The sequence below is a fragment of the Carettochelys insculpta genome, chromosome 1 (genome assembly GCF_033958435.1).
Source record: "Carettochelys insculpta isolate YL-2023 chromosome 1, ASM3395843v1, whole genome shotgun sequence".
In the NCBI taxonomy this organism is placed as follows: Eukaryota; Metazoa; Chordata; order Testudines; family Carettochelyidae; genus Carettochelys; species Carettochelys insculpta.
Window position 1 is genome coordinate 255,586,308 of NC_134137.1, and position 15,697 is coordinate 255,602,004.

The 15,697-nt window shown below is 38.0% G+C and overlaps 1 protein-coding gene across 3 annotated transcripts in view; it reads right to left on the bottom strand.

The window, feature by feature from the left end:
• Window positions 1–4,627: 4,627 nt before the first annotated feature.
• The window catches only part of AEBP2 (AE binding protein 2), a 91,205-nt gene continuing 80,135 nt past the window's right edge, over window positions 4,628–15,697 (bottom strand). Inside the window, exons 7-10 of one of the 3 annotated variants that reach the window (XR_012646945.1) lie at window positions 9,413–9,526; window positions 9,080–9,146; window positions 8,760–8,815; window positions 4,628–7,767 (exon numbers count right to left, since the gene is read on the bottom strand). Coding sequence is in view for 2 of the 3 variants with exons in the window: in XM_075004940.1 (XP_074861041.1) it covers window positions 9,092–9,146; window positions 9,413–9,526 (169 nt within the window). In the remaining variant the exon portion in view is untranslated. The remainder of the gene's footprint in view (window positions 7,768–8,759; window positions 8,816–9,079; window positions 9,147–9,412; window positions 9,527–15,697) is intronic. The other 2 variants (XM_075004940.1, XM_075004953.1) reach the window with 2 other exon arrangements.

Below are 15,697 nucleotides of genomic sequence, written 5' to 3' on the forward strand. Positions count from 1 at the left end.
CAGGACTCTGCACTTCTCCTTGTTGAACCTCAAATTTCTTTTGGCCCAATCCTCCAATTTGTCTAGGTCACTCTGGACCCTATCCTTACCTTCGTGTCAACTGCAAAGTTGCTAAGGGTGCAACCAATCCTCTCATCCAGGTCATTAATAAAAATGTTGAATGGTGCTGGCCCTGGAACTGATCCTTGGGGCACTCCACTTGAAACCAATGACCAGACACTACCCCTTGGGCCTGTCTGTCAAGCCAGTTTTCTATCCATTTTACAGTCCATGTATCCAAAACATACTTCCTTATGGGCAAGAATATTGTGGGAGACTGTCTCAAAAGCTTTACTAAAGTCAAGATATATCACATCCATTGAGTTCTCCATGCCCACAAAAGCTGTTACCTCATCATAAAAGCTAAGGAGATTGATCAGGCATGACTTGCCCTTGGTGAATCCATGTTGACTACTCCTGATCACTTTCCCCTCTTCCCAGTGCTCCAAAATGGATTCCTTGAGGATCCTCTCCATGATTTTTCCAGGGACTGAAATAAGACTATCCTATAGCTCCCTGGATTGTGCTCTTTTCCTTTTTGAAAGATGGGCACTACATTTCTCTTTTTCCAATCATCTGGGACCTCTCCCAATCTCCATGAGTTTTCAAATTTAATATCCAAGGGCTCTGCAATATGTGCCCATTCCCTTAGTACCCTTGGATGCATAAAATCCAGCCCCATGGATTTGTGTGCATCCAGCTTTTCTAAACAGCTCCTAACCCATTCTACCCTACTGAGGGCTGCACACCTCCTTCCCATAATGCATTGCCTAGTGCCATAGTCAGAGAGCTGACCTTGTGCATGAAGACTGAGGCAAAAAAAAAAATTGAGTACTTCAGCCTTTCCTACATCATCTGTCACCAGGTTACCTCGCTCATCCAGTAACAGCCCCAGACCCTCCCTAATTACCTTCTTATTGTTAGTATAACTGTAGAAGCCCTTCTTGTTGCCCTTCACATTCCTTGGTTGGTGCAGTTCCAATTATGCTTTCATGTTCCTGATCCCCTCCCCGCCCCCACATTCTCCAGCCATATATTTATACTCCTCTTTACTCATCTGTCCAAGTTTCTTCGTCTTATATGCATCCTTTTTAAGGATCTCCCTTGTAAGCCAAGCTTGTTGCCTACCATATTTGCTTTTCTTACTGTGCATCAGGATGGTTTGTTCTGTGCCTTCTATAAGACCTCTTTAAAATACTGCCAGTTCTCCTGAACTCCTTTCCCCTTCATATTAGCTTCCCAAGAGATCCTGCCCACCAGTTCTCTCAGGGAGTTGAAGTCTGTTCTTCTGAAATCAAGGGTCTGTATTTTACTGCTCACCTTTCTTCTTTTTGTCAGAATCCAGAAATCTACCATCTTATCACTGCAGCCCAGGTTTCCACCCACTTCTATTTCTCCTACTATTTCTTCTCGTTTGCAAGCAGCAGGTCAAGCTGTCCATGGCCCCTCGTTGGTTCCTTCACTTGTACCAGGAAGTTAATCCAGGAAGTTCTTGGACAATGTTGGGAGTGTCTTGTGTACTGCTGTATTGCTCTCCCAACAAATGTCTTGGTGATTAAAGTCTTCCATGAGAACCAGCCCCCGAGATTTAGAAGCTTCTCTTAATTGTTTGAAGAAATTCTCATCTAGCTGTTCTGGTGACCTATAGCAGACATCAAACACTACATCGCCTCTGTTGCTTCTGCCCCAAAGCTTAATCCCAAAGACACCCAACTGTCTCTTCCCCCTCTATAAACTGCAGCTCTGAACAATCATATTGCTCTCACATAAATCGCAACTCCTCCTCGTTTTCTCCCCTGCTTGTCTTTCCTGAATAGTGTATACTCATCCATGGCAGTGCTCCAGTACTGGGAATCATCCCACCAAGTCTCCTTTATTCCAACCACCTCATACTTCTTGGACAGTGCCAGGTCTTCTAATTCCTTCTGTTTCCCAGGCTTCTTGCATTCACGTGCAATTTGGTTACAGACATTATTTGTGAATATTGGAAAAAAAAGTGACCTTGTTGATTCATGTGGAATTTTCTAAACTCAAACGAAAATCCCACCATTGTCTTAAATATGGCAGTTTCACATGGCACAACAGAAACATACAGCTCCTTGTTTTTTCCAAACTTACACTTTAGAATAAGTTAATTGAAAATTTAAGCAGCAAAATTTATCATATCTTAAAAGAATCCCTGAATTCTGCTTGCTTCAAGCAAGTACCAGATTAATGTCATTAACAGAAAAAAGTGCATCTTTATGTGACTATAAAAGCCTATGTTATCTTTAAACCTCTTTTCCTTCTGGAATGTTGTTTAAAATACCCTGTTTTCAGGGACCAAACTATTTATTTTACTTGCAAAGCCGTGTGCATATGGGAGCCATTTTCAGAACAAATCTCTGAATGTTTACTTCCAGAATTTATAGTGAATGGTTGAAAGGGACAGACGTTAAGGTCAACTATCTAACCTTTTAAAAATAAATTGTTCAGATTTGGAGGGGAAAAATCCGATTTGAAACACATTTGTAGTTGTGTTCGTGTCTAAAGACAGTCAAGGTGTAAAAACAGTGGTAGAGCATGAAATGGCAAGTTCAGCTTGAAATCCCAGATAAAACCCATTTTTACCAAACCAGATTAATAAGGTCTGTGGGCAGGTACTGTCCTTATTCCTGCCTGTACAAATTATGCAAGCTCTCATCTTGCAGTGAAAAGCAGCAAGGAATAAAGTCAGTACTTGAGCTTCACATCTCATTTATACTACTGCAGAATCCTGAAAAACTCCATTGTTTTTATGGACCTATGTCCAAATGTATGTAATTTTGTAATCAAAATTTCACTCAATGACTACTTTGTGGAAAGCAAAATTACACAAGCATATACAATGCCATTGGGACAGTCTCATCTTGGTTACACCAGTGATTCATTTCACAGTAACTATTCACATGATAAAGTACTGATATGTTTTTATCTTTCAATGTAATGTAGTATACAGAAACCAGGCACCACGTAAACAGTGAGCTCTCAGCACACCTTGCTCCAGAAACAAGTTTGAGAACATTGTTATCTCTATTGGCTCAGCTTCCCAATAGCTATTCTGCATCATTCCCAGAAAAGCCCATTCCAGCACCCCTTGTTCCAATCCCCCATACTAGCTAAGCTGACATCAAGCTATGTGAAAGCAGCATTTCTTAAACTATCACCCGTGGAACACCGGTGTTCCATGAACAACTTTCAGGTGCGAAGAGTGCGTTCAGAAAGATATGCTGATGGTTTGTATTTTTTCTTATTAAAACCAGATATGTTACTTCTTCACTGCTCATATACCTGATTACATTACTCCATTTTGGTTTTGCTGTATATGTTGCTGCTTGTTTTTTCTTTTGGTCTGAACAATTTCTTTGAAGAAAATTTTCATAGGTGTTCCGCATAAAAAAAATATTGTTTGGTGTTCCCTGATCTTAAATTTTAAGAAACACTGTTCTAAAGGATGTAGAAGGTTTTGACTGCTACAGTGAGTGCTCAATGTAACGCTCTAAAGGGACCTAATCTTCAGAGAATGGGGTTTTCAGCATTTTTTAAAATGGGTTCTTCAAGGTGTAGAGTGCATCCCGAAAGTCCCCAAATCAGTCATTCATGAAAATTCTTGCCTTAGTCAAATACTCAAGGATTCACAAGCAAAGTATGCAACCCGCCCTGTTTTCTGCTCCACATCCTCAGAGTAACAGCAGCTAGGAAATTTGAACAAAAAAATGCAGAGTATGACTAAGGCACGGTGCATTACTCATTACACTGAGTAATTACACTCATTACACAGTGCATTGCATTGCAGACTGAAATAGGAAAGATGGGCAGTCATTAGTATTTTTCCCTCCTGCTGCAATTGTAGTGCAGACTGTTAGCAGCAAAACCATTACAATTGCTAGAGCAGCGGTGTCCAATAGGAATTAAAAGATTGCCACACTTGTGGTTGTCGCCTTCCCATATTCACCATATTATTTGCACTCCCAGCCCCTGCCTCTAAATAAATGCCCTCCTCCCCCACTCAGAACCAGGTTCCCCTTCCCCCCGCCACTGTTCTAATACAATGCCAGTGACTCGCCAGTGCCTCTGGGGCCATTGAGGGAGCTGCTGCCAGCACATGCTTCTCTCATCAAGCAGTGGGGCACATGTGCGGTGTGGATGGACTGCACTCCCTGCACACAGCTCTCAGGAGGAACTGCATTTAAAGGCTCCAAGAGCCATGGGTTGGCCACCCCTGTATTAACCATAATGCAGTGTCCTATTTGCCACATGTGGCAAGTAGCAAACGTATTGGACACTGTGGCTCTAAACTTCCTATAAATTAATGAGATGTCCCCTAATAAGATTTTATACTCTCAATACTCACCTGTTATTGTATTTGAGTCAGCCATGTTTCCCCAAAGTACTGCCTACACCTATTGCCAAAGCCATGCAGCTTATGCAAACCCTGGGCAAAAATTTTAACTGAGACAGAAGAAACTTTTTGGACGTAAGTAAGTGTCAGGTCATCTTAAGTGCAATTTAGTCAGAGAATTAGTCACAGTAAGGCCATACAGGTGCTGCACCATTTATTGAACCTTAATACAGTTTCTGACTAGACAGCCCTGCAGGTTCTGGTGGGGATCTTTGGGTAGTTACTGTACGTATTAAGCAATAATTTTTAAGAGATGTGTAAAAGGTAATTAACTTGGAAGGGGACTTACTTAGCTCATCATTAATCCCTCTTTCCTCCCCTTCAGCAGTTTTGGGGGGAAAAATTATTAAAAAAGAAAATCATTTAACAGTACAAATTTAGTGGGGAAATTTCTGTAGTCTCCATTCATTTAAAGTATCTGGAAATAAGTTATAGCAGAGGGGAAAATAGCAAACAACTACACATTTATCCTGATGTCATGTATTGTAAAAAGGCAGCTTTCACAAATACAAAATGAAAAAATACATTCTTTGATTGAACTATTTGGGTGGCTTTTGTCTTATGTAAGACATCCTGTAACAGATCTCTAAACAGAAGAATTTAAGCAAAATTATCTATCTGGGTAGTGTCAATAAAACAAAAATGCTCTGAATTACTCCAAACTGTAGAATTAATCCTATTCTTCAAAAATACTCTAACAATCAACAAGTCACTTAAGATGCACGTGTGGAACTTCCGGCCAAGTGTGCCTGGTATTCCTCTATCAAAATTCACATTTGTTTGGAGCAACAAACCAGGGGCACTTAATTCTTGCATCTGAAGCAGACATAGAAGAATTAGGATATTTAGAACATGGACATGTGTAAGCATAAATCACTTCAGAAGCGTTTTTCAGCTAAACACAAAACACAAGATCACCTCTTTTTATATCATCACTGCAAACTCCAGTTTAACTGTCTGTCCCCCTGCATTTTGGTCTTATATTGACGGCCTTCTCTTCCTCTCTGCCCCCTCCCTCCACCCTGAACTACTGCTGCAGCATTTGGACATTAGAAAATGCTTTTTCCTCAAAAAGAACAGACAGCCACCCTTTGATTGTTAACAGCTTACAAGTACAATACAGGATTTATATCCAACAACTTGATTAAGTGTGCATTTCATTATTTACAGAATAATTAAACAGATATTTAACTTATACCTTTTACTATCTTAAAACCTCCATTGAACGTTTACGATTTGGAAAATAACATGTGGTTATTTGCTTTGTTTTATTAGAAAAAATACTCAGGCAAGGTCTACAATCATCTGTCAATTATAGATGACTTACAAGGAACTCATGAAGCAATAAAATTAAAAAAATACAAATACAAACTATATCTGAAACACTTCTATTTGGCAATTTTATAACAAATTTTTAAAAAGAACCAAGGAGATTGTGGATTACTTTATAGGTACAGAATAAGCAGTAGATGAAGTGCTCAAGCAAAAAAATTAAACAAACACTGTATTTTTTTAAAAATAAAGTCAGGTTGCTATGAATCTTATGAATAATACCCTTATTTATTAAACAACCATTCCAGAACATCTTTAGATTAGTGGTGCTTTTAATTTGCACTTCATTTTGTTTTATAACATTTTTTCATGTATATAAGTAACATATTTAACCCGTTGGAGCCAAGCAAGTCTCTTGTGTCAGTACCAATGCAGAATGCATTTGTATTATATGAGGAAACACTTAACCCTGCAGCCAAAGGGTTAATTCTAAGTTTTATTCTATTTAATAAACTTTTAGTGTAAAAACTGCTGGTTTTTCATTTCACTGTAGTAACGTGAAAACTCCTCCCCAATAAAGGAAGACTAATTCTGCAGTTTGACTGCATATATCCACATATATTTTACATTAGTTCCTTTCAACAGCAAGGAAATGACTGATTTCACGTTCATTATCAGAAAAGAGTGCTGTTATGGGTTCTGCTCATCCCTCAAAGATTTCTGGGAAGGATGTTCAATGTATTTTTGTTCTTACAACAGACATTAACAGTAGTACATAGTCCCTTAGGTATGCAAATGACTTTTTTTTGTTAAGGAAGGTGCTTTTTTAAACATTTCTTCTGGCAGCACTAGTGAATTACAATATCCTTCCATATTTTCTACCATAATATATACATTTTAACTTTCATGCCTCTAGAAAAACATCTACAGTACATTTCATAATATAAAAATATATTACAAATCTGCTGAATTATTTACAAGCAATGTCCTAATATCTATATGCAACATTTTTGTCTCCATACAAGACTAACAAGTTACACACATTTCTATTTCTGTAAGTTAAAAAAATCCATGATTTCTTGCTTATTAAGCAAGAAAGTGATTTTAGTTTCCTTTTCAAAGACAACTTTGGTGCATAAAGATTGATTTTCTAGATGTTGTAAAAAAATAAGTTTCTTTACATCTAGAAAAGTTTAGGCCAAATAAAGAAACACACATACTGTACAAGTGAATGAGAGTCGTAGAAGATCAAAAAGTAAAATCAAACACCAATATCACTAACTGTTTAGAGGTTTTTCAAAAACCATTTCATAAAGATTACATGAAAGAGACCTCATTAACATACAGTACTAGTCCTGAAAAAGGGTCAAACATACTGCAACACTCTTAACAACACCTTTCAGTCTTACTTGGATATATGAATTTATAGCTGATTGGGAAAGACAAGCATTCCACTAACATTTGTTTATAAATTTAATGTCTCTTATTAATTTTTAAAGGATGCACAAGTGTACAAATGACAACTGATCACTATCCACCATACTCAGAAGGTAACAGGATAAAGCCTTGGTAGTTTGTTCACTGTCTGGTGAGTGTTAAGCCCATAACCACTTGTTGAGAGTTCTGCTGGGAACTGCGAGGGTAAGCTGTGATGGTTAATTACTTTCTCTTTTCATCAAACTACTGTATTCGCTAACAAAAGAAAAGCAGCTTAAAGAAGCAAGCATGCAAAGCCTTTTTGTTGTTCCACTAAGTTGCCAGAAGAGTGTTTGCCGAGTCTCCCATTGTACCATTCCATGACAATGTGGATATACAGTAATATATTAATATATTCCACAGAAGCATCTACTTCATTCACAGAATGTTTACACTAAGCATAAATATTATCTAAGGATTTGAAAAAAAAGACAGGGTTAGATTGGGGGGGGCCTTGACTAATGTGCAACTTTATTTCTAATTCCATTGTCAGTGACTAAGACTGCAGGTATCTCCAACTGCTTTGTTTTTACCTCTTCAACCTCTTCTGTGGCATTGTTCTGCAAAAGAAGAAGATAAATTTATGGTTCAAGGTCACCTCAAATGACTCACTCAATATAGTTGTAAATGGAGTACTCTGGAATCATGATTATACACAATTTATTTTCATCTTTTTTTTATTCAAACTGAAATGTCATTTTAGAAAATCCTGTACAAGGATCCATGATTTCTGCCTTTGTACTCTGACTTGTATCCCTTGAATAATTTCTCCCCCATGTAAGTTTTAGGACCCAGTTTCAGTTCTTTGATCACACAATACTATAGGGTGCCCAAAAGAGCCATACTTATGAGCACAAAAGTCCAAGAGTCAAAATTCTAGACTACACTTAACAGTTCATGGAGGTATTTTAGTAGTATGCTGGGATGCTTCCTAGCCCCCAAAATATTACAAACTTCATATCCATTTTCATGGGGACTTCTAAAAAGTTTGCAAAAAATAAATTAATCTGATCCTAAACAACCTGGTCTATATCGCATTTAGTTAAATTCCATTAGGGCCATAAAATTACATGCAACTAATACCTAAAGTAGGGAATAAAAACAGTTTGTGTTAAACATTTTTAAACAAGAAACAGTCTAATTTTTGCTCATAACAGCTTATGAATTATTGGTTCACATCCACAATTAATATTCAAGTAAGTATTTTAAATACTTACATTTAGAGAGACAGCACATATAGCAAAATTAATTAATTCTCCCCATACTCAAAATCAGGTTGTCATTAATTTGATTACTGAGGTAAATTGACTATGAAGGTGAACTGAAAGGCTTAATACACATCCAGACCTCAGCTGAGTGCCCTCTGTACTGCTTTAGACATTACTGACGTCAAGAAACACTGAACTTTGATCATAGGGGGTAAATGGAGTACACCCAAATTTTCCATTTTTTAGTTTTTATAATTAATCCTACACATGTATCATCATCCTCATCCTGTTTTTGATTTGGGATCTTAAAGTATTTAAAAGGAACTGAAAGCATTTCAGATTACCTTAAGAATTTATATAAGATGCAACTGTGGGCATCTATAGGATTAAGTAGAGCACGCTAATACAGAGGAATAAAACAAGAACATTATTAGAAATATGATGATTAGAAGCCAATCTGAAATCCTAAAACACACACATAATGCTGCTCAAAGATTTGTGACATGTACTATCCCTCACCCCACCCCAAAGCCAAAATAATCTTGTATTAAAAAAATAATAGTACTTGTAGACAAGTACAGGTTTCAAAGTAATACTGCATGTATTACAGCTGACGGTAAAATATGGAAAGAAATTTGGACTTTAAAAAAATTGGTATACAAACCAGTATGTGATCTTAACAGAAGTGATCTTTCAGGATTCCACTGTATGTACCTCCTTTACTAGAATTTCTGTACACCAAGCACAAAAAAGTAAAATACACTTGGTAAATACATACATTCCCTGTTTCTCAGTTACTAGAGTTCAGTTCAAGAAGTTAAGCAATTCTGAAAAAAGACTTAAAACCTCAGAACTTGACCCCTTTACACTGGCAGGATAGAAGGCCCCTGCACCGGTGCACCATGCATTAGCAATCTTGGCTTCTGGCATCAAAAAGTTAAGTGAGGCTTAAGACTCAATTTCAATAAAAGGAAGAGGTTTAAAATTAGGAAGTTACCTGTATATGTTTGGGTCCAGAAGCAAGGCAGTATCTTTTGGTAGTTTTGATAAATGAACTACTTTAGTTTTTAATTGATGTCGTTCACTTTCATTTACCCACACATCAGGCAGACTATGAATAAATAAAATAAAAATTTTCAAAAAAAGATCAACCCTTTTTCTCACCACAAAGCTATGTGGTAAACTAGCACTTATGAAGTATTTTGAATGTAATCCTCAAATTTCAAATATTAAAAAGCACCCTCACTAGGGTGATAGAAAGACAGCAGAATTCTCATATTTTCCTTACCTGTACATTGCAAAAGAGATGCTAAGAATATGTGCAAGTTACAGTTCCTTAGAAATACTGGATGTAAAAATAAAATAAGGCCTTGCATTTCGAATTTCAGAATTTTAGCATTTTAAATGTAAAACAAAGAAAAGCACGCTGACTTCTTAGGAAAAAAAGAATATATCTGACATCAAAACTAGAACAATAACACTATGTTTGACTTTTCAAGTATTAGGTAATTCAGAATATTAAATGCCTTGAGTTTCACCCTGGATCAATGCACTCGCAAGTTATCTGCTGAGATTTCCTTAAGCCAAAGCTTACTTGACATAGTCATGAAAATGTGATTTCATGAATCAAAATATTTAAGTAAAATGTACTAATTCTGTTTAGCATATACAGACAGCTAATGTCAAGAATGTTCAGTATCTAGTATCTCAACTCTTCTTATGTAGAGAGAAAGTAAAACATGGTTATTACACAAATTGAGAGGCAGCCCCAATGCTGCTGCATATAGTGAGGATTGTGGGTAAAAGCTGGGGATGTGGGGAAGGAATGAGAAGAAGAAATATACTGGCCCAGCTCCTAGTATTCAATGCCCTGAAACACAACTAGTCCACATGAAAATTGGCTTTTTCTTTTGCTGCTTATTTTGCCATAAACCAGCTGGATTCTCAAGGCTCTGCTGGAGCTGGGAAGATGAAAGCACACTGACAGGTAGACACAAAAGAGGTGCAAGATGTAAGCCTGATGTGAACACCTTAATGAAAAGCTGCTATCTTGGCATCTCTCCTTGCCAACAGCACCTATTGACTGTTCTTATGGTCCTAATACATAAGCAAGTAAAGATGACCGTCTCCTCCCTGTGTGTGAGAGGAGAAAACTTTATATGCATAAAAGCTTAATCCTGAGGGATGAATACAATGTTCTATTCACATTTTCTTTGTAATGAGTAAGCTGCAAACTTCACTGTGCATGACATACTTCTACCCTTAGGCTAGATTACCTTTTTTCCTTGGGCGGGGGGAGTCCATTTTACACCCAACTCACTGCTATGTGAGAGATTCTGGAGGGTGAAGTCAAACAACTCCAGGCTGACAGAACTCTAAGCAGCTTTGTGTCCTTGCTGGGAGGTAGCTGCTCCCAGCCTGTTCACCTCAATTCCTGAGAGCTCCCCGGTCTGATCCCAAGACAGTGCTAGGCCCCACTCTCAACTCCATTCCTAGCAGTCGCAAATTCTCACCAGGCCTGAGTTACTAATGTAGCGCTCATCCCAGGGAAAGAGAAAGTTGTGAATGCTAAAGGCATGGTATATGGAAGATTGCTGCATGACCACATATGCGCACATTTCACAAAGAACATTGACGAAATGTAAAAAATGTCTGTAAAATGTGCTTTATAAATAGGGATTATTAACTGTTTCTAAAGAAGCCTGTGGCACAGGAATAAAAAACAAGAAATCAACTAAAGCTGAAAAGGAAACAGAAGCACACAAAGGTTTCTCATATAAAAGGTATCTGGAATGTGTAACATAACTTTTCAAAAAGTCCTTTTGTAACTTTCAAATTTGAAACACTTAAGATGGAGAAAATACAGAACTTTTTCAGACTCCCAAAATTAATTTTTGTTTTCATTTCCTTTGTTTATTGGAAAGACATGCCATCTGGAACTCTGTTCTGGCTCTTAGGTACACCAGACAGTATAGAATTTTTAGAGTTACAACTAATCTATTAGCCCTATTAGCAAATTAGCTATAAAGGTGTACTCCAAGATTATTGCACCAAAACATACAAATTGACTCTTCCCTAAAAAAGCAGGGAACCATTCATTTCTGTTGAAATAGCAGAAGTATGCACGTTACTCATGATTCTTTTACATGAACAACTTCCACTCTTTACATTTACTTAAATATGTGATTGTTTAACATATTCAAGTAACTTTTCTTCTACATGGTAGGATAATTTTTAAAATGTTGTTCATTTACACAAATTGAAAGGCTGAAATTCAGCTGGACTCAAATTTTCAATGCAGTATTTTACTTTTCATCACATTTCCATTGGTATCAGAACAGTCAGACATGAAAATCTCATATGTATTAAGCAAGTATATTCAATACTGTAATAGACATAAGTACATATTATGGTTGCATTTCAGAAAAAATGTGTCTTATAGTACCATAATCTCATAAGTTATAATTATATTGCAATATATTACTCTATTTGTAATACATTGAAACTTAATCTTGTCCAATACAATGGCAAGAACAGTATTGACTGGCAGCTAAAATACCTTCCCATTTCTGACTGAAAATTATTCAATCATCCTACATTACTGCAGGCAGCAGAACTGGTGAAAAAATGCCATGGGTAGTATAACACAAAACCAAGGACTCCAGGAAAGAAAAAAATAACTTACCAGTAATCCTTGCTCTCTGAAGACAGTAATTATAATAGATCCACACTGTTGGGTTCATGCTCTTGCACACAATTGGCTGGGACACTAAAAATCTGAGGTGTTAAAACCACCCTATGAGAACGTGATTTTGCCTACATGCTTTTAAAAATCTCTTATTTAGATTCCACCTTGCTCAGAGTGGTATCTGCATCAATCTTAAATTGTCTGACCACAAATATCACTGAGACTAAAGATATTCCCTTGCTCCAAGAGATGATGGTTGAATGAATGAACCCAGAGCTACTAATATGCAATTATTTTCTGTAGATGGAAATTAGTTATGATAGTGTCAGGACAAACCTGAAAAATCAATGCCTAACTTCAAATTAAAAGATCTCTACAAAACTAGAGCTTTTATGGACAGTACCACAGAGATTTTATTTGAAGACCTATACAGAAGACATGCACATGCCACCTTACTGATGCAGCCATGTATTCTTCTGAATTTTAGCTCTGAAGTGTTCCAGATCCAGTCACATGCAAGCACATGAATTCAAGAATGTGGGCCTATTATAATTCTACTTACCTTTAGAAGTAGTAACTTCGTAAAAAAAAGTGTGGAAAACCCATGGATTGCGCAACACTGGCTAAACTACACTCCTAATGGCTTTCCTAATAATATTAGAACAAGGTGGAAATAACAAGATTATTCCACTTTTCCATATAACTAGGATTATACTATTTGCATACAAAAGAACATTTTTTTTATTTGAAAGAGTGCTCTCAGCCATATTCAATGGAGTAGAGCATTTCAGAAAAGTGAACGTATGAAATTTCACACTTACAATTTTCTATCTTAAATCTACTTGGAGGATTAAAACTTTTCATTTGAAATCTGGCAGAAGGAGGGGTTACCTACCTTGTACAGTAACTGGAGTTTTTCAAGATGTGCATTCATCAGGATGTGTGCATGACTGCACTCTGGAACCTTTCACGAGGACTGGCCACAAGTCATGCATGCTTGTGCTCTAGATACCCTCATGCCCCAGTACAAAACCACATAAGAAGGGGTTGAATCTTCTGCCATTCTAGATCCTCGTCAACCACAGAAGTCTAACAAGACACTCCAAAGGCAGAAGTGAAAAAGGGCAGGTAGCAGAATACCCACAGGTACTGACCATTCAAAAAGCTCCAATTACTGTACACGATAACTAACCTCTCCTTTACAAGTGTCCTTACAAGTGCTCCAAATCAAAGACTCCTGAACAGTATATCCATTATCCAAAATGTAGAACAGCTTCATCTTTGGAAGCAGTCACAAGAGTGCAGTGCAAGAATGTGCGCATCAAAGAGCAGGGGATTCCTTCACAGATGTCTGCAATACATGTATTTTTCAGCACAGGAACTGGTGGAGTGAATAACTACGCTTGGAAGGGGGCAAAACCCCCTTAAAGGGGGCTTTCAGATGGATCCTGCAGTTCATCTGGACAGTCAGAGGCAAAAATCACCTGTCTTTTCACGAGTTCTGCAATAGAGATAAAATAATGTGGGTGAAGTCCTAAAGAGCTTCATGTTATCTAGGTAAAAAGTAAGATCTCTTCTTACATCCAGTATATGATGGCTCATTCCTTCTCTTACAGAGTTAAGGCTGGGATACAACAGTAGGTGATCTTCTTGACTGATGTAGAATTTCATATGAGAGACACAACGGTGTGGATTAGAGGCGCCCTATTCTGACAGAAAACAATGTTGGGTGGGTCAGTTATCAAGGCCCCAACTTTTCCTGCCTTCCTGACCAAGCTGAGAGGTATGAGGAAAGAGGTTTTAAACAGAATGATGGAAGAGTGGAAATATTTTGCCACAGGTTAAAAGGGGAATTTCTTTGGTACACTATGGACTAAATTGCGTTCCTGTGGTGGACTTACTTCTTTAATTAGAGGGAAAACATTAAAGAGGTCTTTGAGAAATCTGATCCTGGTTGGGTACAGGAAGAATGAAAACCCCTCTGAGGAGGGAAGGAAGGCTGTTAGGGAACTTTAGTAAACTTTAACTGATCTCAGGTATGCTGTGATTCTTAAAGTAAATTGAGAGTATGTCTCAGACAACTCAAGAGGAAGTACAGAACACTCTGGAAATATATCCTCTCTTAAGTGGGATTTTTTGCTGTTTGGATGAAAGTAGTATTGGCATGTGCAATTGATTATCCTGAGCTTTAATACGCTCATATGGAGGACTGGCTGGAAGGGTTCAGTTGCCCACAGGGGTGAGATTTTGAAAGTATACACTGTATCCTCTCAGAGAGAAGTCTAATGATGATCCTTGTGGGAGTAACCTGTAAGAATGAAACTTCAACGAATGCATTCTCTGTGGATCCTTTCCGTATTTTGAGGACCACTGCAGTAGAGAATTATCCCTTTAAAAAAACAAAAAAAATCTAAACTTCCACGTGCATGTAGGATGGTTTACTCACTGTTTCTGTGGGCTGGTAGCATACTGAGTGACATCGGACATCTCTTACCTATTGTACTTTCTCTCTGTGATAGGTGTAGAGATACCCAGTGATTGTAGCTTATCTGAAAGTCCTTAAAGTGAAGGGATCAATCCGCAGCCTCAAAGTGCAGTGCTGCAGAAGAGTAGTTTTTTCATCCCAGAAAGTCCCATCTTTTTCCTTTACCAGATGGCACAAAATGGAATTGATGTTGTCAGTCCCATTCACTGACTGCCTCCCTGATCAGAAAACTGGTTGGGGGGGGTGGGGGGAGAAAAAAAGAAAAAAAAAAATGTCCAACCCTTTGGGTGGGATGTACTACTATTCATCTGCTCTTTTATGTTTTGGCAGTATAGTTGCTGCACTTTCCCATACAAAATGTGCAGGGGTCAGCAGAACATTGATGGGCTAGGTAATTTTGTCTTGAGGATATGGAGAGATGTCCAACAAGAAGTGCTGGGGCTCCTGTATCTTCAGCTGGATATGTAGGTCTTCATACACTTTATAAAGTCCCAAAAAGCCTTAAAATAGTCAGTATAAGATGGTGTGGGAGACATGACAGCCTCATCCAGAGAGGAGGAAGGTTTGTAGAAAGGTCATCTTTTTCCTTTTCTACAGGTGGCTCTTGATCCCTTAATAAGATCTTTCCATGTGGAAGGATTCAAGGGTGGTGGCTGTTGGTCTTGACATGCCTTTTTCCAAGGTAACACCCTGTAGCACTGGTCACCCTAAGGCGGACAAGTCCCAATGAGCTTACTGTAATAAGGGGAAGGAAGAAGGGAAAGGAACAGGTCCTACCACGGTCCTTGCCAGAGTTGGGTATATTCCCTATGGAAATTTTTAAGGCGGCGGACCCAGAATGAAGTTAGTGTAAAAGGGGAACCCTGAACGGAAACTTCTGAAACTGATAAGGAGTCATCTCCCGTGCCAGCTGATGGAGCAAACAGTATCAGTTCTGAGTGGGGAGTCAGTACAGGAGCCTGAAATGGGAGCTTTAATCGCATCAGTACTGGACCCTGTTATTATTAAAATACCAGATGGTATAGTTGATACCACTGGAAATGCCTCTGTTTATCTTCAAAGAGCTTATGAGAGATTGAAGGCAGTGATGGTACCAGAGGGCAAGACAA